This window comes from Notolabrus celidotus, chromosome 13, assembly GCF_009762535.1.
Source record: "Notolabrus celidotus isolate fNotCel1 chromosome 13, fNotCel1.pri, whole genome shotgun sequence".
Classification (NCBI taxonomy): domain Eukaryota; kingdom Metazoa; phylum Chordata; class Actinopteri; order Labriformes; family Labridae; genus Notolabrus; species Notolabrus celidotus.
This window is the reverse complement of record NC_048284.1, coordinates 20189041-20216610: the sequence shown is the minus strand read 5'-3', so window position 1 is coordinate 20216610 and position 27570 is coordinate 20189041. Positions and strand designations below refer to the sequence as shown.

Sequence of the window (27570 nt, the reverse complement as noted above, 5' to 3'; positions counted from 1 at the left end):
TGCACTTAGCTAGACTGTTCTCCACTGTTGTTCCCAGTGGCAGATCATGTCTTCCAGCTACAATTGACTCGCACTGTCCTGCTCTACTCTGGTAATCTGTGTTCAGCTCTTGAGTGACCCAGCACTTGGTACTTTGGTCATTATTGTGGTGATGTTAATTGTTGATGATGATAATGGAAGATCTTAAATGGTTTGGTTGCTTCATTGTAGATGTTCCTTATTTAAAAAAATTAATTAAAAAAAATCCTTACTTACTTTTGTGCATTGCCTTTACACTGCTTGGCAGTACCTGCACCCAAATGGACTTGAAGCAGATTTTGTTACTCTTACTGATCTTGTTTCCTCTTGTCTAGATCTTTGCTTGTGTTGTTCTTGTTCTCGTATGTACGTCGCATTGGATAAAAGCGTCTGCTAAATGACATTGTAACATCCAGCAAGTTGTACTCACTTGACACTTTGCAGGCTTCGGGGTCAGATTTACCTTGCAGGACTTCCAAGCCGACTGCATTCACCTGACCTGGAGTCAGCATCGCCTGCTTCAACCCTTCATCCTTTGTCCCCCACTCCTGTGCAACCACCGCGACACCTCCACCCTCATCCTCTTCATCATCATCAGAGGCTGCTGCAGTGGTCTCTTTAACACACGAGATGTTCGCTGCCTGCATGTCACGAGCTGTCAGCTGATACAGACAGGGCTGTGTCTAAAAGGGAGAATCATCATATATCCAGGTCACGACCATCATCAGAGTGCTTTTTGTCACTGATGTGCAGACTGAAGGACTTTTTGAGACTGCTTTGACACTACCTTAAGTCGGTACCAGTGTCCAGATGATTGAAGCGTGATGACGTTTTTAAATCCCCGAATACATGTGTGATTTAGTCTTGGACACAATTTCTGACTGACTGCAAAAACCCTCTGCGAACTAACTATTTTAACACACGTCGTTCTTACTGGACTCAGCAGGACGCAGCCGAGGAGCATGACACACAGATTAACTTTGCCTTTAACTGACGTTTACTGCTCACTACTGTACATAAATGTGAGCTAATTTCAGATAAATACCCACTAGAAACTAGACTGTGCCCTCCTGTAGCCAACACCTGTTTGAATGGATCAAACCACCATGCTGCAGGGCATCTACTGAGCTAGCTAACTGTTAGCTAACTGTTAGCTAACTGTGCCCGACGAAGTTGTTCGGCTAATTAGCCGAGCTAACCGGATTTTCATTTGTGTCATTATGTTGTCGGTGCACAAACTTTGTTGGCTGCAGTCGTTGTAAATGAAAAAGTTCAAACCAGAAGGGACAAATGCATTTAACTCCACCGCACGCGCCTACTTAGACGTCCACTTGAAGCAGCGTCTGATTGTAAACAGTGTCCGGCTTCCGGTCCGGCTTTTCAAAGTAAAAGTGTTTCCCTTTCTAGAATAATATTTATTTATTTATTTATTTATTTATTTATTTATTTATTTATTTATTAAAAGGACCATGCATATTAATTAACATTTCTGTAAATATGCCAGAGTTAGCCAAAAGCCTAGTTTACACCCGTAGTCCCTTGCCAGATGTTAAAAAGGCTCCCTAAAAAGATCAAGATTAAAGGCCCCGTGAGGAGTTTTGAACTGGCTGAGAAACAGACTGAAAATGATACCGATGCCTCTTTATGACCTTCAAAAGGAAACAAGACCATCAGCAACAACACTGACACCTTCTCTGTAGTCATTTTTAATGCCTGAAACCGCCCTGAGGGGGTAGGTTTTAGACCAGATGATGGACATCTCGCTTCAGAAACAGCCTTTATTTGACTGTTTTCATGGAAAATAATCACATTGCCTGATAAAGTTGACTGTTAAAAGACAACAGGAAGATGTTTCTGTTGAAAAGACTACTTTTGCATGTATAGGACAAGAGATAAGAGGTATCACTTTGTCCACAAGGGGGCGCCAGAATCAATACAAAACAAAAGTTCCTCACAACAGCTTTAAACAAAGATAAAATTGAGTAAAATAAAATCAAAGTAAGAAGGTAGAGGAGAAACCAAAACACAAACAAACAAACAAAAAAGAGAAGAAAAGAAAAGTACAAATAGCATCATACGATTAAAATGACTAAAAGCAACATAAGGACATGATATGACAGTTTTGAGAAAGTGTCCATGGACATAAAATACATGGAGCAAGAAAATCATGAAGCAGCATTGAGGAAATGTTAAAGAAGACACATGCAAACCATAGACATAGACACAACAGGACAACAGTTAATAATGCTGTACATATTTGCATCTGGCAGTGACTACCAATCGTTAAACTAGCTGCATGCAGATCAAATGAGGCAACATAGAGACTGAGCGACAGTTGAGCACAACGATTAGACAACACAAGCAAGCAACAGTATGTTAAGGAAAAAAAACACAGGACAAATTCACAGATGGCTGACACAAGGTGGCAGTAGCAGGGGGAGATGTGTTTAGTGCTGACAGATTTGGTTGCTTATGAGCAGCTGCTTCAAATGAAAACTAAATGACTGGTATGTGTTAGCCTCCAACCATTTTATACAGTCTTTGCTCCAACCATACAGTCTCTGCCAGGGGTTCCCAAACTTTTCAGCCCGAGACCCTCAAAATATAGATGCCAAAGACTCGCAAAAAACTGTCTCCTTACTCTTTATTACAGCCTAATTTACTGGTCAGGAGGGCCACTTCTGTCCTGGGCTGTCCTCTGGACTCCATAGAGGAGGTGGGTGAGAGGAAGATGTTAGCCAAGCTGACATCCATCATGGACAATCCCTCTTACCCCCTGCATGAGACTGTGGGGTCCCTGAGCAGCTCCTTCAGCAGCAGACTGAGACTCCCACCTTGCAGGATGGAGCGCTACCGCAGGTCCTTCATCCCATCTGCAATCAGACTGTTTAACACCAGCACAATGTCCCGTTAATCATCTATTCTCATCTTTCATTCCACTACATGGAAGTTACTATGTGACTTGGCCCATTCACAAATAACTACTGTATCCATCTGAATCGCACTGTTTTTCATACTGAGTATGTTTGTTTAAATAACCTGGTGCAATTTTTATCGTGCAATAACTTACCTAATCTATTTATCAGATAGAAGTGTACATAGTGTGTATATATCTGTAATAGATGCCATATTTTATTTCATTTTTACTTTATTTTATTTTATTTTATTTTATTCTATTTTATTTTATTTTATATTATATTTTACCCTTGTCATTGCTATTATTATTGTTATTATATATTTTTTAACTATGTTATTACATTGTTGTATTCCCCTGTCCTGTGTTGTAAGCTGTTGTAACAAAAGAATTTCCCCCAACAAATAAAGTATATCTTATCTTATCTTAATTCCTCCATATCTTTCATATGGTAATATAGTTTGGGGAAGTACTTTTCCTACGACTCTCTATAAAATTTTGCTCCGTCAGAAATGTTTTGTTAGAAGGGCAACTCGATTGAAGCCACACGTCTCATCTGCTCCTTTGTTTCAGAAACTCCAGCTTCTTAAAGCTCCTGTGAGGGACTTTCTGTTTGTCTTGGCTTTGGCGCCCCTGTGGACAAAGTGATACCTCTATCATTGCTGAATTAATTAGTTTCTGACACGAAATCTCATCCTGCTTTTAATTAACAGTCAAATATTTCACTCATTAAGGTAATTTGCTGCAGAAAAAGTACGAAAAGGGTTTTTCTTTTGTGTGCTGTTGAATACCTTGTCTGGCACCTACCCCCTTACAGCTGTTTCAGGCTTTAAAAAACTGAAACTGTTAAAATATTTTCTAATGGTTTTGCTTGATTTTAAGGGTCATGAAGAGGCATGGTTGTTGATTTCAGCCTGTTTCATAACCACTCAAAAACTCCTCACAGGAACTTTAATATCTATAATATCAATATCTCTCAAATATGTGTTTTTTTTGTATAAAATACAATGTGAAGGGAATATCCCTGATCACTTCAAGTTTTACTTCAAATTAAATTCACAGGTCAACTCTTATTCACCTCGTCAAACTTTATTTCTTCATCCTCCTAAATGTTTTACTTGTAGAAGTCAATTCTTGATACATTTCAGGGGCAGCAAATTCTGGAATATTTATTCCCATGTAGCAAAAAACTGTTTATCCTTAAAATGTTATAAAGGATGCTTGAAAAAACTTTTAACTACTGTTACTTAATATACTCATCATGCTCAACCAAATACTCAAAGAGTAGGTGTCCATACACATCATATTCAGATTTTGTACTTTTAAATTCTGTTGATGTAATATCTGTAATTATATTAATTGTTAATTTTGTATATTCTTGTTACTTTATTTTTAGTATCAACTATTGTCTTTATATGTGTCAATTTAGTGTTTTTTAAATTCATTTTTGATATTAGAACACTATTTGGGTGGAGGCTTCAAATAAGCTCTCTGAGTTTTCTGCCTCTTCCTGCACATTTTATTACTTATCTTTGCTAATTTTTTTGTATGTTTTTTCTTTTAATTGTGCAAATAAATAAACATAAACAAACATAAACCCTCACTGTCCCTCAAAGTGATTTAATCACAGGCTCCTGAATACATCGTCGACCTGCTCCACCCCTACCTTACCAGTAGGCCACTCAGGTCTTCTGACCAGGGCTTGCTGGTTGTCCCTCGAGCGCGCTTAAGAACAAAAGGTGACCGTGCTTTTGAAGTTGTGGCACCGACATTGTGGAACGCTCTTCCTGTAAATGTCCGTTCTGCTATATCTGTTGTCGCCTTTAAAAAACTTGTGAAGACACATTTATTTAAACAGGCCTTCGACTCACTGTGTTCAGACTAATGTTCTATTTATGCTATTGTCTGTTTCTTTTAATGTGTTGGATATTTTCCTGTGAAGCACTTTGTGATTTTATTCTGTGAAAGGTGCTATACTAAATAAAATTTACTTACTTAATGTGGCTTCATTTAGCTGGTCTGCAGAAAATCAACCTACCTATATGAGCATGTGGCTGTGTTTCCTGTGTTGTTATGAATTAACCTACTGCTGCTGATGCTTTTGATAATTCACTGTTCACTAACCCTAAATTTAGGAGTCATCTGACAAAAAGAAAGGCTGAAAACTCTTTATGTTTTCTATTTTCAGGTTTTATTTCAAGTTTAGCTATTATTTTTTCCCATATTTTTTTTACTCTAAATGGGTAAAATGTACTATTTTTAGATAACATTTGTCATTCAACTTTATTTATTGCAGTTCTTTTAGTATTTTTTTGTTCACCACAAGTCAACAAATTATATATGTAATACAAAACCAACAAGGAGAAGAACACATAAATAGATACAAAAAAATACAATAAAAATGATTATAAAAATAAATAATAACAATGAACAGTGCAAACAAAAAGGAAGATAAACACAAGAAAACAAGGTAAATAAAAAAAAATAAAAACATATTTTTAGATAACTTGAAAAAAACATTCTGGTTGACATCTCACGACCCCCTGGGAGGTCCTGACCCACACTTTGGGAACCCCTGTTCTATTCCTCCTACCAAGGAGGGGCGTAGTGGGGGGTAAAGTGGAACTTACTACCTAGGGCCCAAGTGGGGAGGGGGCCCCTTAATGGGCCTGAAATAAAAAGTGTTTTCAATGCTTTTCTTTTGTTTTGTTATAAATGCAATAAGATAACTAAAATTGTCTGAATAAACAAACATTCAGAATTCCTTTCTCGGAAAAAAGGGGGAGTCTCAGCTCTGTGAGATGCGTGTCTCATGCCTGAAGTGGGGAATTGTCATACGTTCAGCATCAAGTGTGGCTGAATCTGATTGAAAGTAAACAAAGTTTTTAGAGTTTTATTCTACTTGATGAGGTTAGATTATACCAAGTAATGCCCCTTGTCGTTATTCAAAAAGTCACTTGGCTTCAAATAATCTTGTTTAAAGAAGTGGAAAGTCAATATTGTGCAGTTACATTTGGAGAAATTGTGAAATAAATAACATTGATATGTAGCTTAGATTTGAGTCAGTTAACCAGGATAGTTTTAAGCATATATTTTTGTTTAATGCAAATAAACCACTATTATAGCAGCAATGTTATATTTTGTAGGGTTGGCTGATGGGGCCCACTGAGATATCTTTTCAGGGGGCCCAGAATTCCGAGCGACGCCCCTGCCTCCGACTCATAAACAACTAATGTTTGAAGAATGTAGTTGTAGTTTCGCCAACGCGAGTCTTGTAAATTTTAAGTTGAATTTCTAAAATTTGACTGATATGATGCCAAGAACAAAAGTTCATCTGTAGAAACCATTGACTGTATGGTAGAAACCAATGAAATGCTGTTATTAGAACCAACTCTTTGAGAGCCCTAAAAGTTGGGTTTGGAGAAAAGGTCATAATGCACATCAGTACTCATCTGTAAGTGAAGTCATTTGAGACTATTGCGAAATCTCTGCGTTTTCCAATGCCTTTGTATCAACTAATGTTATTATTCCCCTCATTCCCGTTACGACGGACCAATCATAGCTAATCTCCAATCCTCTGTCCTGATTGGTGAAGGGGCGGCCCCTATTTCGTCCTCCGATTGGTTATGAGTCCGGCACTATCATGATTGCACACGCCAATCTGTGTTGGGGGGCTAAGAGGAAATCTGGTTGGGAGGGATAGTGTTGACATTCGAAGTCCCTCTCTCTGAACAGATGTTTCCTCTGTGACTACCAACAGCAGCTTTAATATACATGCGTTGAGTTGGACTTCAAATTTTAACAGCTGATTTGGTTTTTAAGCCAAACTCTTCAGTTTGTGGCTCAAATTATGTGAGTAAGGTGTGATAAGTCATACATTTCTGTCTGTCAAAAAATAGCAAACAAATATCTAACAAATAGACCACACACAATAGGATTGATCATGTAGTTTATTGAAAATACAGCGATCCTAAAAGGTATATTACTACAACATGGAATTACAGTGAGTTTAGCAACAAAGGACAAAGATGCTAGACAACAATCACTCTCTTAAAACAATACCTTAAATGGAGTAATCACTATCTTGCTCTGATAAATTGATAAAAGTTTGTGGCTGTTGCACTCCTAATCATCTACTAAACACTTAAGTCTAAGTATACAATAAAAACAAATGTGAAATAGTAGCATCAACTACCGAAAAACAACAACAAAACGTGATTAAATATAGCTGTGCTGCTAGCATTGTTTTCTCTTAGCTTATTTTCATTTCAAAGCATACCTATTTTGTACAACATACTTCATGCCACAGCAGAATGGACTTGATGTGTTTGTAGCTGCTGGGAAACTTAACACACTGAATTTCATTACAGGGATAGGTTCTCCATGTAGAAATCAATCAATTCCACATGTTTAATTTAACAGTGTGTCTATGATCCATTACATTTCAACCTTGAAATATTCAAATAATTATTTGACGTTTTACCAACAGGAATAAAATAATCTGACATCACTTAATGGTGAGCTAATGTTACAAAGGATGCAACATTTTCTTCAACCAGTATATGGTCCTAATCAATACATTTTTTCACCTGTTTTGCTTCTTTTGAAATGTATTATTTACTTGACTTTGACCATCGGTCAAAAAATCTCCAACCAGTGTTTCTATCAGGGCCGTTGTCCTTGCCACTCACTTCATCATCAGTTTTTGCCCGTTTGCTTTGTCCACTGACAACTTTACATATTGGAGGAAAGAGCTCCCCTAATTTTTCATGGATCTGAGAGACGGCAGCAACATCATTTTGTTGACACTTCAGTAATCCAGGTTCTGTCTCGTGGTAGAAAACGCTAACATGCAAGAGGATTTTGGTGTGGTCGACATATTGGCTCCATGTTCTCATAGATGGTGTGACCTTGGCCTCGCGTGAATGATGCATCAACACCAGAATGATGGGTTTGTCATCTGTGGATTATGGAAGACAGAAGCCAGTATAAGGAAAATTGTTCCCTTGAGCTAAACATTTTTTAATTTTCATCTGAGGTAGACCACAAACTTCTTTTTAAAGAGTTTGTACTTTGTATATTTTAAAAATGTCAGAAGATTCCTTTTTATGAGTACATCATAATAAAAAAAACAAACATTTAATGCCACAAGCTCGACATATGGAAACTGAAGTTAAAAAAATATATGGCTCAAGATCTTTCCTCTTACCTCTCACTTCAGCCACGGCTGCTTGGACATCAGACCCAATGCGTGAAGATATTGGGCAGAATAAAAAAGTGATCTGGTGACCTGCCCCACTTTCAGTGAGCTGAACACCCTGAGGTTTAGCTTTCAATTTATCCATGAACGCCTGATCAGCACCAAAGGTTTTACCACTGACAACGGTCTTGTACTTCACTGTGAAGAAAAAGTGTTGTGTATCAGGCAGATTAATACATTACTGTATAAGAACTGAGTTAACCTGATAGTAGCATGAAAAGATTCTTGAAAAATATCTTGCAATATATTTATATATAAATGACAAAAACATACTTTCATTAACAAATATAATCCTACGTTGAGGTTGAGGTTATGATAATCTATGACAATCTCATGAGACTTGATATCAACATTATCTGACATTTAACTGCTCCTCATCCTCACCCTCCTGTGGAGTCAGCATGGGGAAGGTATCTGCTAATGAAGGAGAACATTCAGTTTGTCAGTGGAATGCTTTTAAACCTTTATTTGAGTAAGTCAGATTCATGCCTAAATTAAGCTCCCAGAGTTAAAAGCTATAGGCTTTTTCTTTGACTACCTCTACATTTAAGATTACTGTAAGACCCTTTGAATACAAAACAAGGCTTTGAGTTATAATACAACCTTTATGTTAATTTTTCGAACTATAAATATGCAACACACTACAGGTTCGTCCAAATATAAACATTACATGTCACAAAAATATCAAGAAAAAGGAAGCTATATTTACTCTTTTCCTGTGGAACCCCATAGGCCGAACCCGTACTTATATCCATTGCATTGTCAGCGTCTGTGGTGTCTGTCCAAGAGTTGAACAAAACAGAATTAATACAATTGGTGGCTCCAAACCTGAGGCCAAAATTTCAAATTCAACTCCAAATGGGTTCTCAAATCTCAATTCTGAAATCTGAAACCACTTCATAATACATGCTGTGTGAGAGTGGAAAGAAAGACAGATTCACCATGTGCTCTTTGTGAATGGTCACCGCTGTCTTTGCTGGCCCGACCACTGCTGGCTGAGGTACTTCTACCTGACAAAGTCATAATGTGACATTATCATTAACTCAACTTTTGCCTTTAAATATAATCAAGATACATATATAGGATATTTACAATGACACTAGTAGTAGTGGCATTAGAAAATACTCATAGGCTGCAATAAAAGAGACGCTGATTGGACCTGAAAATGTGAATATGTTGTTGCAAACATACTATATGTTTTCAAGTTAAGGTTTGATCTTCTGAGTTTTTCTCGTCTTTTTGTCGGAGCCCTTGTCCTTGTCCCATCCTCTACCAGACTTACTTCCAGCTCTTCTTCTTTCATTTTCCACAGCCATGTTGCATTGTCCACTGGTATTTGCTCTTCCCCCGGGGCAGAACTCCAGTATTTTGTTTTGGATGCAAGACACAGCAGTATCATTTTCTTGACACTTCAGTAACCCAGGCTCCATCTCGTGGTAGAAAACACTGACATGCAGGATGATATTTGTGATCTGAGAATCAAGGTCCCATGTTTTCACAGATGTTGTGAACTTAGGCTCTTGTGAGTGATGCATCAACACCAGAATGACAGGTTTATCATCTGTGGATTATATAAGAGAGAAGGCAGTATGAGAAAGTGAGATTGAAGCTAGCTACATAAAAAGATGTTCAGGTTAAGTGTGGTGTGCAATTCTCAGAGAAAACCAGGCATGATGACTGAGAAGTTTACATGCCTCTTATTATAAATATAAGAAGATTCCTTCATAGTAATACCTCAACATATTGTGGGACACAAGTCACAGCACAAGAATTGAATGACTGCAAAAACCATTACAGTGAACGCCAAGAGCATTTCACTAAACACAAATACTCCATAAAATGTTTTTGCATTTCTTGAACCCAAATCGTTTCACAAAAAACAAAAATATTTTATAAATTAAAGATTTTATAACCGTGAATGGAAAAATAACTGCAGGACAAAAGAAATGCATGAAACAAGATACATGTCACTCACCTCAAAAAAATTAAAACGTGAATATAAAAACAACCAGATAACACAATAATAAAGGACAGGGTAGGACTATACCTCCTCACTATGACTAGACAAAACCCAAGTCCTCAGCCACAGTCATACGACATCTCCTGTTCATAAAAGGTACTGCAGTAATAGCTCTGTCTTATGCAAAACATTAAAACTGTGGAAGGATAGAAGAGGAGCTTGATCTCATGACAGGATATCTCCACAGAGAACATTTGATAGTGTGATTACTGATATGCTTTCAACATATCATGACACACTAAAGTCAACTGGAACCCTTGAATAAGGGGACAGAGTCAGGTTTTAATGTGGTGGTCTGGTTGACAGGATCCCAACTAGTGGACAGCTGTAAGCGAAGGCATCACGGTTCATTATTGTTATCATTTACTGTTTGTTATATTAACTAATGAAGGTAAATGAGGGTTCTAATAGACTTTTCTATATCATGATAAACTGAAAGCAACAAACACACCATAGAAATATTCCATTATGGGCTAAAGTTCTTCTTCCATACTTTGAGTATCTGTTTTATTTTCGAGCAAGGCCGAGTTTTTGGCTTTCAGCTAATCACAGAGAGGAAGAATTTTCTGATATGTTTAATTGCAGGTAGTAAAATGTTTTCATGTTTTGTGAAAGGTTTCTTTCTCCTGTTGATTTTTTCTGTGTTTACAAAATGTTTTGACTTTTTTGAAATATTTTAACATTTCATGAAATACTTTTATGATTTGTAAAATAGTATCAGTCAATTATATAAATAAATTAATATTATTTTTTATGATGAAAAAATCAGTGGGTCAATAAGACAAAATAACTTGGATTATAAAAGCCATAGAGAGTTGTGTTTCAAAGCCAAACAAATACAAAATGAAGTTGAAAAGAGGTCAGGCTCAAGATCTTTTCTCTTACCTCTCACATCAGCCATGGCTGCCTGGACATCAGACCCAATGCGTGAAGATATTGGGCAGAATAAAAAAGTGATCTGGTAACCTGCCCCACTTTCAGTGAGCTGAACACCATGAAGTTGATCTTTCAATTTACCCATGAACGCCTGATCAGCACCAAAGGTTTTACCTCTGACAACAGTCTTGTACTTCACTGTAAAATACAGGGTTGTGTATCATTAACACATTTCTACATTTAATATACAAAACCCAAGTTAACTTGAGTGTCGTATAAAAAGATTCTTGAAAAATAGCTTGCAATATATTTCTAAATATCTTGACACAACAGCCTCTTAAGCCCATGCAGTAATCTTTATATCTAAATATGAACTTTGAGGTTGAGATTATGGTAATCTCATGAGACTTGATATTAGCACTATCTGACATTGAGCTGCTGAGTGTATAACAATCAAAATATCACAATCCTTACCCTCAAGTAGAACCGGCTTACTGTAGGTCAATGCTGATGAAAGAGACAACACAAAGAGATAAGCAGTAGAATGCTTTTTAAGTCAGATTAATATGTATCTGTCAGAAAGCTCCCAAAATGAATAACCAATGTTTTTTCTTAGTTGAACAAATATGCTACATAGATGGATAAAGCATATATTAGTCTACTGATGAAAGGTCTGTCAGTTCAACTATGACCTAAATTATTTCAAGACCCCTGGAGTGTAAAACAAAGTTCTATTTAAGCTATAAAAGAATCTTTAAGTTTATTCCTCAAATTATAACATTTGTGACACAGATTACTTACTCTTATACATACTACCAAGGCTGAAGTTGTTATAACTTAAAGACATAATCCCGCTGGTTGAACTAGGTGTCTCCTCTGCATCATCAGTGTCTAAGGTATCAAAGAGTGTCACAAAACAGAATAAATGCACTTACTGAATCCAAATCTTAGGGCATAATTAACTAAGAATTAGTTATTATAGAATCTCAATTTAAAAACTAATTCATAATACATGCTGCATGAGAAGTGGAACGAAAGACTCACCAAGTGCTCCTTGTGTATGGTCATCAATTGGGCCATTGCCTTTCTTGACTTGCGCACTGCTGGCTGAGGTACTTGCACCTGACAAAATCATAATGTTATAACTTTCTTATTCCCTCTAAATATAACCAAGAGTTGACTAAAGTAATGACTAAATGCTTCAGGATAATTTGAATGCCTCTAGTAATCTTGGCAGTTGAATATACTCAAAGGCTGCAGACATAAAAAAAAGACACTGAATGGGAGTGAAAATGTTAACATGTTGTTTCAACCATCAGTCTAAGATGCAGGTATCACAGGTAGTTCTAAAGAGTGAAAACTTTCTGACTTAGAATCAGAAAAATGACATCACTAGAAGTAAATGGGCTTGGTAAGTGGTCGGTATGAATTGATATTTGAATAAAAATCTGCATTATAACCTGTGCCGGATTCCTGGTGAGTCAAGCTGTTCCCGAATTTCTCCAGAAGATTAATTTGATCATCAAGGGAACGCTGGAGAACCACCATCTGGGTCTTCAAGTCCTTCAGGTTACGGAGGTAATGGACTAAGACCCCATGGTTTGTACGAGCAGCTGAAGAGAGAAAAACAGGTGATAAACACGGTCAAAACAAAACCATAATAGCTGTGTCAATATGAAAGTGAAAGCAAGTGCCACAAAGGCTGCACATACCCTCTAAGTATTCATCTGGAATGATTTTTTTCGCTTCTCTAAAGAGCTCATCAATTGGCTCCTGAAATAAAAACATGATCAAGATTAATCCCAACAGAGATTTTTGACAGCCACACTGTGAAATCCCTAGAACCTGGATTTACATATTTCTAAGTCTATTGTTAATCTGATAATTCAACTTTTGAGTGAACTCACGTGTTTTTGTACTGTGGCGAATATCTGCTTTCTTAGTTTGAGTTTCTCAACACCAGGAAACAGTTCATTCAGGTCCTGTCGAGTCAGTGTCTCAATATCAGCATCAGTGCGAAAATCTGCCTCTGCAACAACAAGTACGTAGCTTTGGGCAAGCACATGTGCACGTGATGCATGTGAGTTGAAAATAACACAACAATTTGATAACATTTCTCACATTTATAGATTTGACAGAGCTGCTTTTTTATGTATCCTTAGCATCTTTAATGAAAGAACATCTTTACAGTCCTGGGAACCCATTATTAACCAATTCAAGATCCAATGACAAGCAATGTTTTATGGACTAAAATCAGTCACTTAGCCTACTTTCCAGGACACGGGCTGCGTCTTTGTTGAAGCTCCGTATAGCCGTCAGTAAACTTGACATGGCTCCACCTGTAGTAGAATACTGCACAAACAGAAAAGGGCACATTCAGGCTATTATTGAAAAAGACCGCACATACATAGAAATACAGAAAACAGCACGAGGGAAGGAGAGGAACATAAACCTTGGCACTCACGCGGTCGATAGAGTCACTTTTGATACCTCAAGAAGTAAGCCGTAGAGGTGTTTACCGAATGAAACTACTGTTTGGCGTTTTAATCCTTCACTAGTGAACAGAACAGCTCCTTTTACTGTAAACAGAAAGTGAAAGTTAGAGCAACTAAATATGCCTGCGTCATGACGTCATTGGCGTCGAACGATGATTGGTCTATGGAGGAGCGTGATCAGTGGTGGACAAAGTACACAGCTTCATTACTGAAGTCAAAGTTTATTTATTTATTTATTCATTTATTCATTATTTAACCTTTATTTTACCAGGATTAGTCCCATTGAGATACAAAGTCTCTTTTTCAAGGGAATCCTGGCCAAGACAGCAGCATAAAAAGTTTCACAAATACAGAAGAACAGGACAAAACATACAGTGACAAGTATTACATTGATTTATAAATTAGCAGTGTTCAGCTCTAAAACATGTGCACAAGCTGATCAGATCATCCTTTATCTTAGTTTTGAAATCCTCCAATCGAATTAAACAATCCATTTTCAGGCGACCCTGAAGCTCAAACCAAGAAGAGGGAGCAAAGACTTTAAAAGCACTTTTACCAAAGACAGAGCGAGTCCGAGGAATGACAAAAATAATTTGTCCATGGGACCGAAGATGACAGCCACCGACAACTTTAAGAGTCAATAAGGAGCATAAATAAGATGGCAGCTCCTGGAGTATGGCCTTATAAAGAAAGACATACCAATGCTCCATTCTTCTGTTGTACAAGGAAGACAAGCCTACCTTCTCATACAAGATACAGTGATGTGTGCGGAAACCTAAACCAGAAACAAACCGCAATGCAGCATGGTACACCAAGTCCAACATTTTCAGAGAGAGTTTAGAGATTTCAGTTTAGATACTCCAGGTCAAATATTACTCCAATACAAGTGAAAGTTGCTCTGTCAGTTTCTTACTTGAGTTAAAGTACTGAAGTACTTGCTTTTGAAAATACTTAAAGGCACTGTGAGGAGTTTTTCACCAGCTGAAAGCAGACTGAAACCAACACTGATGCCTCTTTATGACCTTCAAAAGCAAACAAAACCATAAACAACAACACTGTTACCTTCTCTGTTGTAATTTTTAATACCTTAAACCACTCTGAGGGGGTAGGTGTCAGACCACATGATTGACATCTGACTTTAGAAACATCCTTTTTCGGCTGTTTTCATGGCAAATAATCACATCGAGTGATACATCTGGCTGTTAAAAGACAGCAGGGTGAGGTTTTTGTTGAAAACACTACTTTTGCAGGTACAGAACAAGAGATAAGAGGTATCACTTTTCCACAATGGGGCACCAGAATTGATATAAATCAAAAGTTCCTTACAGCAGCTTTAAGTCAAAGTTTAGATACTCAAGGTCAAATATTACTCCAATACAAGTGAAAGTTGCTCTGTCAGATTATTACTTGAGTTAAAGTACTGAAGTACTTGCTTTGAAAAATGGCCTACTTCAGTATTCGAAGTACTTCTTGAAAAATCTCAAAACATTGTATTTTCAAAATACATAAATGCAGTCAAGAATACATAGGTGTACATTCGGTTACATCATGTTTGTCCAAAAACCATTACTTGAAATCTCTAAAAACTATACCATGGAATAAAAACAGCAACTAATTTACTCCAAGCACAGACAACTTAGTTGGAAATGCTCATCTGGATTTAAATAAATGTTACGCAACCAAAAGTGAATCACAAGCTTTTAAATGTTTACTGGCATCATTCCACAATTTAATCCAAAATTAAATTAGATAAAACAATATTGTTTTTCCTATTATCTTCAAATTTTCTTCCTCACTCATTTAGCGGCACCCCCATGGATGGCCGGCGCCCCTAGCATTTGCCTATACTGCAATTTGCTGCAATTTTACACATTACTTTAAATGTGTGTGCAAGAGTTCATATGAGGGGTAAGATATATTATCATGTCACTTTTCACCATTGCTCTTGCATTTGTTGGTTCCCAGCAAGATACAACAAACCTCTCCCCTTGACCTCCAGGCTGCTGCTGGTTAGAGCTGTGCTTTTTCACTGTGTATTTGTCCATCTGTGAATAGCAGCCTGGAGTGACACAGTATTCAGTCACAGTCTTTTCATACAGTGAAGCCTACTGTATGTTCATCGACAGACCAGCAGGGAGCAGCACCGTACAGCACAAATAACCAAACTGGAACAGTAAGTCAGCTCAAATAACCCAGTATCCTGTGAGTGTGAGTTATAATAAACCATGTTGAAAAATGTATGTATTTTCTCAGTTTCCTATATTTATTATATCTAATCATTTTTCTATTTGGATGACAGAGATCAAGTTTGAAGGTAGTTCTACGAATCATGATAGTTTAAATAAAAGTAGTTGTAAAAAAAAGACACTGACTGGACCTGAATATTTGAATCTAATGTCTCAACAATCATTGTGTAGTACAGGTAAGGTAGTCCTAAAGCATGAAAACGTTCATACATATTCTATTAAATATTACTGTTTGATAGCCAAGGTGTTTGTTCTTGTTCTGCTGAAGGAAGCAGAGAGGGAAGGGGAAGTCTAAAAGTGCACAGGATGTACTTAGTCCAGGCCTTTGCTCCCCCCCTAACATAGTACTTTTTGTAGTAATAATAATATCAATAAATTGATATTTGAATAAAAATCTGCATTATAACCTTTACTGGATTCTTGGTGAGGCGTGTCTTTCCTCAAATTTCTCCAGAAGATAATTTGAGCATCAATGGAACTCTGGAAATCATGAATTTGGGTCTTCAAGTCCTTCAGGATATGGAGGCAATGGACTAAGACCCCATTGTTTGTAAGAGCAGCTGATGAGAGAAAAACAGGTGATAAACACGGTCAAACCAAAACCAAAACCAAAATAGTTGTGTCAATATGAAAGTGGGAGTAATTGGTAGCAAGTCTGGGCATAGCCCTGAAAGATCCCTCTGGAATTAATTCATTCACTTCCTTCAGTCCAAATATAGGATTTGACTTCCACATTGTAAAATCCTACCCTAGATAATTAAAAAACAAAACATTTTTTATACCTATCACTAATCTGACATTTCAACTTTTGAGTAAACTCATTTGCATTTGTCAAATATCTGCAGTGTCTTGATATCTGCATGAGTGGTCCAATTAGAGGAAGCATCCACAGCGAACAATGACATCAATAGCATCTCTAGTGTTAAATGTTAGTGATAAATTGTGCAGAGCTCCACAGATTCCATGGTGGGTTGTGCATATTTTTCTGATTCTTGTTCATCTGCCAATAGTCACACCATCAGAAACTTTGTGGCTCTCAGAGGGAGTGACACCAACAACGTGGCCGTTCAGTTCACTTTACAAGCTGTATTTACTCTTTCTGGAAATAAAGAAAAGTACAGAGAGACCTTGAAACCAAAAACTGTTGAGTTGGTCTGTTGTCAATCCCCAGTTTGATCTGTTTCTCGTCTCCTTTGTTGGCAGACTGTGTCATTAAGTGATGACTTTTTCTTCTCTGGTGTCAGGCTGCAGTACACTTTCTCTGCAGGGGGTGAGACAGCTCCTGGTGGCTTCAAGCAGTCTTCTTCATGTGAGATGGTGGCAGAATAAAAGAGAGTTTTCTGATGATCTGAGTGTTCAGCAGGAGGCTCTCTGTGTAATGTCTGCTGGAGATGGTGAAAATGCAGCTTAAGATGAGCCATTAAGATGGTGTTGATATGTGATTCAGTCCTCTTGGGCCTCTTAAGTGGCAGCTTTGAACAGAACACAAACATTAATTATGTCAATTTCTCTGTGATTTAATCAGTGAATAAATAAAAACAATGACTTTACATGCATTGGATGGTTCAGCATTTTCATACAAGTAATAGCAAGCTTTAGCCAGAAGATGGTAACCAGGTTTCAAAAGTCCATCTGTTTGATTCAGCAAATGCAAAAATCCTAATAGAGAAGTTTCAGGGGCTGATTTGGCCTCCAGCCTAACTTTTGGATCATGCCAGCTCTGTGGTGCATCAGCAAATTTAAGGATGGAGCCAATAGTTAACATAAACAGATGTCTCAGTTCTACTTTCTGGTCTTGTTTACCACTATCAAGATTATAGCAGACATCTTTGATTCTGAGTAAGTGAGTAAAGATTTATTCAGAGAGGACTTTTCAAAACCTGAGTGTTCTACATTAAAAACCTTAACATCGAGCCAGCAGGATTTAATTGGGAGAAGTAAAGTATTCCAAATTTATAGAGCAATTTCTCACTTCTGAGTTACAAAGTGCCTCTTGCATGCCATTTTTACAGATAAATCAGAGGTTGTGTTGAATGTAGGCAAAGGCAGTAGCTTGGAACCTGAGCTCAGCTGTCCAGTTGTTCTCTTTGTTTGTTTTACCTGACTTGTTTTGTCCCTTTGAAGGCATCTCAAGCATCACCAATTGTAAAACATTTACAATGACCAAAAAATACTTTCCTTCCTTGAAATATATCTAAAAAATAGGATTGTCTTGCACCATCTAATCCACAGACTGTGCACAGGATGGGTGTCACATCTATTTCTGCCCGTTGTGAGCTTTGAAGCCAAAAGACCTCCACAGGCACCAACATGTCATGCACAGAAGCAACCTGGCTGGTCGTGTCGGGGACTGACATCACACCCGCAATGCTAACGAAAATAAGAAATAAACTGACAAACCCAACATTGAAGATCCTTCAGGTGGGTACAGTCCATAGCAAAACAGATTTTTGTGGTGATTTGAAAGAGACACTTATAGCTTTGGAAAGTTAAATATCTCTTGTGTTACTTTTAGCTACATTTTCTTTCACCATTCCTACTCTCCTAATCTAAATGAGCTCTTGGTTATTATAATACTGATTTATGTCCAACTATAATGACAGAAACCATGTTTTTGAAATGTATTTGACGTGTATTCAAACTTTTTAATTTGACCTCTTTACCCTCCATTTACATTAAGGAGGCGAGGTTTATGACCTGCAGCCAGCCAGCAGAGGGAGCTCTAAATCTATTGGCTTCAAAGCAGAAGAGCTATATGGAAACCATTGCAATATACAGGCTACAGAGTAGACAGCATCTGTAAAGTGAGCATACCACTCATAACTGAGGTCAGCTTCACTCCAAACAGTACCAGGGGGATCGTCCGGAACAAAGCCAAGTTTCTCAATTCTTGAGGCAAAGTTATGGCGCCAAATTTTAGGTGATAGTTATCATTGCAGCAAAACCATTAAATGCCAAGAGATAATCTAACTGTGGTAAGCAGCCACTTACAAGAAGTTGTCAGTAGAGTGAGAGCATATGTTACTGAAAACAGAACAAATATATGCTCAATACCAGGGCCGTAATCCAGCTGAAAGCCTTGCAGATCGCTGTAGAGGCTACATATGTTTTTTTTTTTAAGCTCCTGGAAGAGGTTTTAAGCTGGTTATGAAACAGATTGAAATTATATTGATGCCTCTTTTTAAGCTACAAAATAAGGGCGGCCATTAGAATAATGACAGACATTTTTTGATGGCAATTTTTAGTGCCTGAAACCACTGCCTATCAAGCTGGTGTCATATCAAGTGAGTTACAACTGCAGAAAACTAACGCTTTATATCTTCCAAGGCAAAGATTTACAGAGTGATACATTTGACCATTAAAAAGAAAGCAGGATGAGGTTAACTCTTCTGCTACAGCACACGATGAGCAAAGAGTCCACAGCAGGTGCCATAGTCTACACAAACTGAAAGTAGCTTCATCTGAGTTGGATGGCCTGAAAGCTAATAAAACCACAGATTACACTCATTTTATGGTTTTTATGTTAAATACCAGTACCACAGGTGCCTCTAGTTAGTAAAAGCAACACTTGGTGTTTCAATCTTCACAATATTTCATAAATGATGTTAATATGTTTTATTTTCAGGGTCTAAAATAAATCTTCTTAATCACCTGGCACTGTGAGAGATCAATGTTTCCACCAGCCTCATGTCTTTGGTTATGACACAAAGCTTTTGAATTGTAGACACTGAGTCACTTTTACCTGACAGTAAAAATATGCAAAAACACTTAAAACCTTAATCCCTGACAATCCTTAATGTAAGACTTGCTTAAAAGCAAAAAATATATTTACTAATAAGGGGAAAACCATTTGCCACCATGGCAGTTAACCTGTTTTTTTGTTTTTTTTTTACCTATATTTACCCTTTCTTTAGCAGGTGTTATGTGCTTTTTTAAATCCCCTCTAGTCTGCAGGTGAAGGGACCAACCAAAAATTGACAGGTAACAGCGGCACACATGTATGCCTCCTTAAGATTACAAATGTCTAAAGAGTAAACTTGTCACGATTCCACAATAGTAGAGAACCCAATTGCAGACTAGAAACTTACTGTGACACCAATGTCCAACTAAAAATGTGTGATGTGATGAACTGAATAAGGGACAGAAATGACGCAGAGAAACTAAATACACAAAGGTTAATCAAACAGGTGTGACACAAGACACAGCTGAAACTAATGGGGGTAATCAAACAGGAGGGAAACAGCAGGGCAGGAAGTAAGACTAAATCAGACCCACAGGAAGCACGGAGTACAAAATAAAACAGGAAACACTAGCATGGAAAAGAACAACCTGATATAAATACAAGACTAACTAATGACAGACAGGAAGTAAACAATACACAGAACACAATGCAAAGACTACAATACAAAACAAGGACAATACAATCATGACAAAACTGATCATTACAAAAGTTTTATATCCTTAATGTCTGTATAAACAATAATGGTTGTATAATGTGATACGAGTATGACCTAAACCTGAAGTGCTGTGAAAGACTTAAAGGGGACATATCACGCTTTTTTCATCAATATATATTGGTCTAAGAGGTCCCCAAAACATGTCTTTAAAGTTTATGCTCAAAAAAACACTTTGAAATCAGATTTTGGCATGCCTGAAAAGTCCTCTTCTTCATTCCTCATCAGAACACTCTGTTTTCCCTCTGACCACGCCCCCTCCGGAAGTGGATGTGCCTCGGCTCTCCAGCACGTTGATCTACATGTTGGCTGAATATACACGGCTGCTCAGAGATCGCGTTACTTCAACCCTCTGAATCTGATCCTGACGGAGAGGCGCCTGTAGCGGGACCTTTCTGAATGATTGGTCATAGATTTAGTGTTTCTTGTTGTTTTATTTATCAGTATGTAGACGTGTGTCTTGGTACACAGCTACGAACATGTAGCTATGTGGCTATGCTAACTAGCGCTAGCACTTATCCATGATAAATAAAAATCATCCACTAGATTTTCAAATCTGCAGACGTGGGGAGTAAAACCGACCTCTGCCAGAAAGGCAGCGGGACCTTTCTGAAGGATTGGTCACAGATTTAGTGTTTCTTGTTGTTTTATTTGTCAGTATGTCGACGTGTGTCTTGGTACACAGCTACAGCTACGACATGTAGCTATGTAGCTCTGCTAACTAGCGCTAGCACTTATCCATGATAAATAAAAATCATCCACTAGATCTTCAAATCTGCAGACGTGGGGAGTAAAACCGACCTTTGTGTTTATTAAGACAGCCTACAACTAGCATGCCTCCCTCCTAAGCTCCTTGTTAGCACACATTTGTGCAGGTAATTAAAAACGGAGGGGGGATTCAGGATTATTTTATACAGTCTATGGGCTGAACAAGCTCCGAGCTCTGACTCCGTGACAGACTGGATATTGTTGTTATGTAACAAAAACACGGAAGTCTGAAACGGCTCGTTTCACACACATTTACAGAAAGGTGTAGAAATCAAAACAGGGGCAGAATGGATTTTTTTCATTCTCGGGGGGTTTGTAGACATGCCAGGGACACATATTCCAGGTAAAGAACCATTAAAAAGTCAATTTTGCATGATATGTCACCTTTAACATCAGACTTTGACGCCTCAAGACTGCCCTGTATTGCTAAGAAAGAGTCAACCATACAAGTACATCTTTCTTCAAACTCAGAAGAAACTTGTTTTTAGAAATCAAGAAATCAGAGTTAAATGGGAAGGATCACTCACACGCTTTGATTTTTGGGTCCGATGTGGCTCAGTTGCAGTCAATCATCTCTCTTGGAAGGCAGTTCGATCCTGTGCCATCAATGTGTGTAGATTGGTGAATGTGATATGTAGCGTAAAAGTGCTCAATGGTCAGATGATTACAAAAGTACTCCATATATGTTGCACACATATGGACACTTTACCATTTTAAAATGTGACGTTCATTATTATCTCTGTAAAAGGTAACAGTGATTCATTTATAACTTCATAATTACAGTTGAAGCCAAAATGAATAGCCCCCCTTGTGAAATCAGATAAAACCCTTGATTTCTCCATGGAAATTACCATTAACAACAAGTGTTTATAGTTTATGTGTTTCCAAAATTACAAAGTCATAATGTTCACTAAGTTTGATTAGGATTATTATATTGATGCAATTAATTGAAACAAGAAAAGGTTAAAATGACGTGTCTCTCTTTCTGAGCCACACCCGACAGCAACCTCTTCAAGTAGTCTTTACAAGGTTGGCACATGTCTCTTGAGGTATTTTGGCCCATTCTTCCAATGTAAACTGTTCCAGTCGGTCTAAAGTACATGGTTTCTGAGTATGGACATTTACTTTGAGCACCCACCACAGATTCTCCATAGGATTTAGATCTGGGCTCTGTGCGGGCCACTCCAGGACCTTGGTTTAGGTGTCCTTTAAGAACTGTTGGACAAATTTGCTTATATATGCTTTAAATATGCCAAATATGCTTTGGTTTATTGTCTTGTTGGAAGACCCAGCACTGACCTAAGCCTAGACTAAGAGCAGATTTCTTCATAATATCCCTCAAAATGTCAACAAAACTTTATTTTTTCATGATGCCATGCACCCAAACAAAGCTCCCTGTGCCTGAGGCTGCAAAACAGCCCCACAGTGCGATGCTCCCTCCACCATGTTTAACTGGGAGAACAGTGTTCTTGGGGTTGAAGGACTCTCCCTTTCATGGCTCAACATATGGAAAATCCATGCACACACACAGTTCCATCAGATCAAAGGATGGACAAAAACTCATCTTTTCCTTTCAACTGTTTACGGGTAAACCTCAGTCTGGCCCGACTGTGCAGCTCTTTGAGTAAAGGGGTTCTTCTGGAATGATGGTCCTGAAGCCCACTACAATGAAGATCCCTCACAACTGTGTTCCTTCAAACATCAACTCCAGAGGAGGTCAGGTCAGCAACAATGATTTCGGCAGATGTCAAGGGCTTCTTGCTGACATCTTTGACTATTTTCCTCTCCCGAGTTTTTGAAATCTTGCGTTTTCTACCATGTTTGTTTGTGATGGAATTTGACTCCTTGTACTTTGCAATGATGCAACGTAAAGCTGTTCTAGACACTGTAAAACACTTCGAAATGACATCTTCTTTCTGAGCTCAAGACTGATTTCCTTTGTCTTGGCATGGTTAGTAAAAGTAGTCTCTCTCAATAATGTGTTCAAGTTCCCTGTTTGGAGTCCCTTAAGTAAAGCTCAATGCTGATTGGAGGCTCAGGTGTTGTTCGGAAGCCAGTTGACTGACAGGTGTTGTTAGGAAACCAGCTGACTGCACAGGTGTGTTTTGAAAGCAAATATTCACATGGGGGCTACTATTTTAGAATGCAAACCTAAAAATGTATTTTAGATTCCAAAATGTACCAAAGCTACTAAATAGTACTGGTGAACGTTTGATTGTTTAAAATTGTATCAATGATTCAAACATTGAGCAGAATTTAAGGAAAATGTTCCATAGTTCCTTGGGGGCTAATAATTTTGGCCTCAACTGCATTGAAGTGTCTGCAACATAAAAAGTTATGGCTCTAGGAAAGATTCAGAGAAGTACTTCTGCCTATGACTCTCAAACCACATACAAACAGCGGCGTCCTTAAAGGTCGGAAAAAAGAACAGGGCTTTGAGGAGAATACAAGTAGGTATTGGGATCTTAGAATAAAGCTGAGAACAAGCTAGAGGCCAGCGTTTGAAGTCTAAAACAGATGAGATGTGATCAGGGGTCTTGTTTGTGGTTTGAAGTTAGGCACCTTCCTCTGTGTGCACTCTGTAGTTCATGATTCAGGCTTGATGTCTAAATAATAACTGCTGTGATCAAAAAAGCATAGTGTTAAAATGCTCACAAACCAATGAGCTGCTGAAGTCCCACATAGGTCATCATTTTTATCTTCTGCACACAAGTAAACTGTCTTGTGGGAACAAGTCATTTTGCACATAAGATAAGTATCTTGTGGGAACAAGATAAGCATCTTGGAGGAACAGGTTGTTGTCTTGAGCACACAAGATAATAACCTGTGAGAAAACAAAAATCACTGTCTCTGCTGCATCTGTTGAGGGGTATACCCTTTATTGTGTGTGTGTGTGTGTGCGTGTGTGTGTGTGTGTGTGTGTGTGTGGGTGTGTGTGTGTGTGTGTGTGTGTGTGTGTGTGTGTGTGTGTGTGTGTGTGTGTGTGTGTGTCATAGACTGTATAAAATATGGACGTAGGATCCGTGACATCATCCATCTGTTTCTGAAGCGCTGTTTTGAGGCCAGTCGGCGGCGGCAGCCATATTGCTGCTGTGGAACCAGTGTGACGTAAAGAGGCGGAGTTTGAGCCTCTTAGCCAACAGCTACAGTGTTCCCACCTGTCAATCAAGTCAGCTGTGCCTCTCATTGGAAGACTCGTAATCTCAATATCTTCGAAATTTCCACTTTAGAAAAAACTAATTCACCCCATCTACAGTGTGTGCCGATCGAGAAATGAGCTATCCAGACTACGCTCGTCTTTTGTACCAGGCTGTAAACATGTTTATTTCTGCTGTTAAGATCAGCTTTTTTGAATTGGTGTGTATGTGGTTTCTGGTACAGTGGCCAACCTCAATTGGATCTTCGATGAACTGCAGGTTTAAGCACTTCCGCATTGGACTAATTTTTTTAGACCTGAGGTTGCCGCTCTTTATATGTATATACTGTGTATATAGCTGAAGAGGGACAGGAAACATGGGGAGAGAGTTGGGGAAGACATGCAGAAATGAGTCGAACTAGTGGCCGCTGCGACAAGGAGTCTCTTTTCTTGAACTGCAGAGCCCTGCCCTGTGTTTTGTTGATATGTAATAAGCTCTGCTAATTTGTTAAGTCCATTTTTCTTGGTGAAAGTTCTGTGAGTCCAAGTGGTCTGTTTGAGAGAACCTCCAAATTGAATAACCAACTTTTGTGATTTTGTGTATATGGATTTGCTGTAGAATCAATTCAGCTCACCATGTTGTGCTTTACTAGCTTGCTCGTGGCTTCATCTGGAGTTGCAATGCTATCACACAGTTATCCAGAGATGCTTTTGGGGTTCAAGCATTATCTTTATCTTTATCTTTAACTAGAAAGGTGACAGTGGTAGACCAGCTATGCTTCTGTTGTTATCAGAGTATGGGGTGGGTGTGAGCCAAAGGTGAATATTTATGCCTTGATCAGCCCACATGGCAAGACACAGTTGCTTCACAAACAATTTAACTTATGAGGTATCTCACATGAAGATATACAATACATAAAGTTTTTACTGCTTGGAGTGGTCACAGAAAGATCAGATAGAGACACCATTACTGTTCTGTAAATTACGGTGACAATTAGCACACTTACATCAAGGGTTGGAGCCCAGCATTGGCGTAAGTCACGGTGACAGTTGGCATGCATAGGTCAACAGAGTAGAAGTCCGCTACTGGATGTAAACCAGATGTTAAGAGAAATGTGTGTGCGTCGTGGACATCACTTAAACCTATATAAAGGACATGTTTAGTGGCCACAGACACAATCTGGCCGAGTCGTCTTCCCAAGCAGTCCGGAATGCTTGTACGATACTGGTGTTGTTTTCCTGTAATAAACCTATTACTCTAAAAGCAAGCCAGTGTCACGAAGTTCCTTCTGCATCTACACACCACGGGCTGTCAATATACGACACTTACAAGTCAGCTCAGTGTGCAAGATTAAACAATCACCTTTGCAGGAACTAAACAAAATATCACTTGCTGGACGACAGATACCAAATGTTCAATCTCCCCAGTGTTTAAAATACAGCTTCGGAGACAGCCAGTCAGAAAGAGTTTATCCTCTGCCTGCTTTTCAATCCAAGGTGAAACCAAAGCAAATTGACACTGGCAGAAATGTTTGTGTATGAGCTTATAGAATTCAACAGTATCATCAGAAATATCAGGCGTTTGTTTAGTTTGGATTGAGTCATGATAACAGGATTATTGTGGAACCCTTGTTTGCACCTCAGTTACTTTACTCAATGGTGAATACAGTAGCATCTAAGCAAATAATGTAACAGGTGAGGGTGTTTTTTCAGTCCGCTCTACAGGCAACACTTCCAATCTTTTGGCAACACAAATGAAATGATTAAATGAGAAGAGAAATGTAGCCCCCGAAAGAATTACGAAAGGGATGTTAAATTGAATTGTAAGACAGTATAAGAAACACAAAATAAAGAAATAGGGGATAAAATGGAACAGTTATTGCGCTATGGCTGTGATTCTGGAGTAATGTTTCACTGTTTTAAAAGAAAACCTTGTACTTTGTAATACCTTTCAAATTCAGAGCAGATTCTTAGAATATAAGGACAAACATGTCTATAAGCAACAATAATTGTCAACAACACTTCCTGTTTCTACATGCCAGGAAGAGCAAATGTTGACCTTTGAATGTTTTCCACAAGAAGCAGCTTCAGAGAGACAAAGTCAAGCCAAGAAGAGGGGTTTCTCATGCATTTGGTCCTTTGATATGAATGGCAATGAGATAAGGAAAGATGAGAACAGAGACGCAATGATGCAACCCACACTCCTTCACACCAGGAGTTTGATCTCTCCCTCTTAACATGCTCAATTATTGCAAAATGTGATTTTCTGTCATCTGGGCAAAAGCAACACGTTAGATTAAAAGTCAGGGCCTTGTAGGCACAAATCCAAACAAACACAAACACACACGCACACACACACACACACACACAAACTTGCTCACAGTCACAGACATTGCCCTCAGTTATTATGCATTCATAAATCAAAAGGTTGTGACGGGAATTAATCTAAAACGATGGTGAGTGTAAGTCACCGGATGCAAATATGACAGCTTTATTAGAAAACTAGATTGCTTGAATTTGTCTGAATTAATGTGACACTTTTTTTGATTAAACAGCACCCACCACCACTACCCACCACCCACACACCCATGGTTTCCTAGTAGGGGCTGAAAGGGGAGGTTACCGACATCAGTACAAAAAACAAAGGCGGTTCTGACTCTGTTTTTCTTTCCCTTTTGTGATGGTAATACACTCCCAGGTATAGGTTTTATTAAGTTTAATCATGTTGACACAATGAGTATGGATTCACTCTGTGCCAACTCAAACCATGGAGTGTCTGTGATTGAAACTAAATAAGAAGTGCTTTAAATCAAATGTTTCCAATGCAGCATGTGGAGATGCTAATGTTTAGTAGGTATGTGACTGTTGCGAATATGCTGATGACTCATGATGAAGGTCACAATGAAAACTGAACCAACTGTTGGTGGAACATAAATACTGTCTTTACTTCAGTATATTTTATACCTACTTTGGCCTCAAAACAGCGCTTCAGAAACAGATGGTTGACGTCACGGATACTACGTCCATATTTTATAAAGTCTATGGTTCTGCTGTAGAAACATGGCAGTGCAAGATGGCAGCCACAGAGGAAGGGGACTCGCTCCTTTGTAGATAAATAAGCCTCATTCTAAGTTAACAAAACAAAATGATATTTATATTGAGGTAATTATACACTAGTTTGAACACACTTGTGGATAATATATTCAATTTCTACCGCGTCTGTTATGCTAAACACCGCTAAATACTACACACTGCACCTTTAACCCCAGACTTAAATTCCTTAAGAATGCCATGTATTACTGAGTACAACACACTATACATTTAAGTTGTTTAAGTTGTTTGGATAATTGTACAGGTTATAAAGTTGTGTTTCTCACCATGTC

General features: G+C 38.2%; 2 protein-coding genes across 15 annotated transcripts in view; both read right to left on the bottom strand.

The window, feature by feature from the left end:
• Positions 1-1392, bottom strand: part of LOC117824472 (A-kinase anchor protein 7-like) — a 60423-nt gene extending 59031 nt beyond the window's left edge. For 3 of the 6 annotated variants that reach the window (XM_034699958.1, XM_034699959.1, XM_034699961.1), the window contains exons 1-2: positions 806-1376; positions 449-701 (exon numbers count right to left, since the gene is read on the bottom strand). In XM_034699958.1, the coding sequence (XP_034555849.1) occupies positions 449-701; positions 806-982 (430 nt within the window). In that variant the 5' untranslated portion in view covers positions 983-1376. Of the gene's footprint in view, positions 1-448; positions 702-805 lie in introns of all 6 variants that reach the window. The other 3 variants (XM_034699960.1, XM_034699962.1, XM_034699963.1) reach the window with 2 other exon arrangements.
• A 5472-nt stretch (positions 1393-6864) lies between these two features.
• Positions 6865-16448, bottom strand: LOC117824654. 9 transcript variants are annotated; one of them, XM_034700195.1, is made up of 16 exons: positions 16237-16431; positions 13541-13667; positions 13359-13440; positions 12996-13117; positions 12801-12861; positions 12549-12701; positions 12133-12210; positions 11890-11979; positions 11563-11595; positions 11098-11286; positions 9475-9753; positions 9134-9202; positions 8902-8970; positions 8577-8609; positions 8142-8330; positions 6865-7892 (listed from the first exon to the last, which is right to left on the bottom strand). In XM_034700195.1, the coding sequence occupies exons 3-16, from the start codon at positions 13417-13419 to the stop codon at positions 7546-7548; spliced, it is 1773 nt and encodes a 590-aa protein (XP_034556086.1). In that variant the 5' UTR covers positions 13420-13440; positions 13541-13667; positions 16237-16431; the 3' UTR covers positions 6865-7545. The 9 variants fall into 9 exon arrangements, with proteins under 9 accessions (XP_034556086.1, XP_034556087.1, XP_034556084.1 ...); XM_034700196.1 differs by having other exon boundaries at positions 13553-13667; XM_034700193.1 differs by having other exon boundaries at positions 8577-8606; positions 12996-13440; positions 16237-16439.
• Between the last annotated feature and the right edge of the window lie 11122 nt (positions 16449-27570).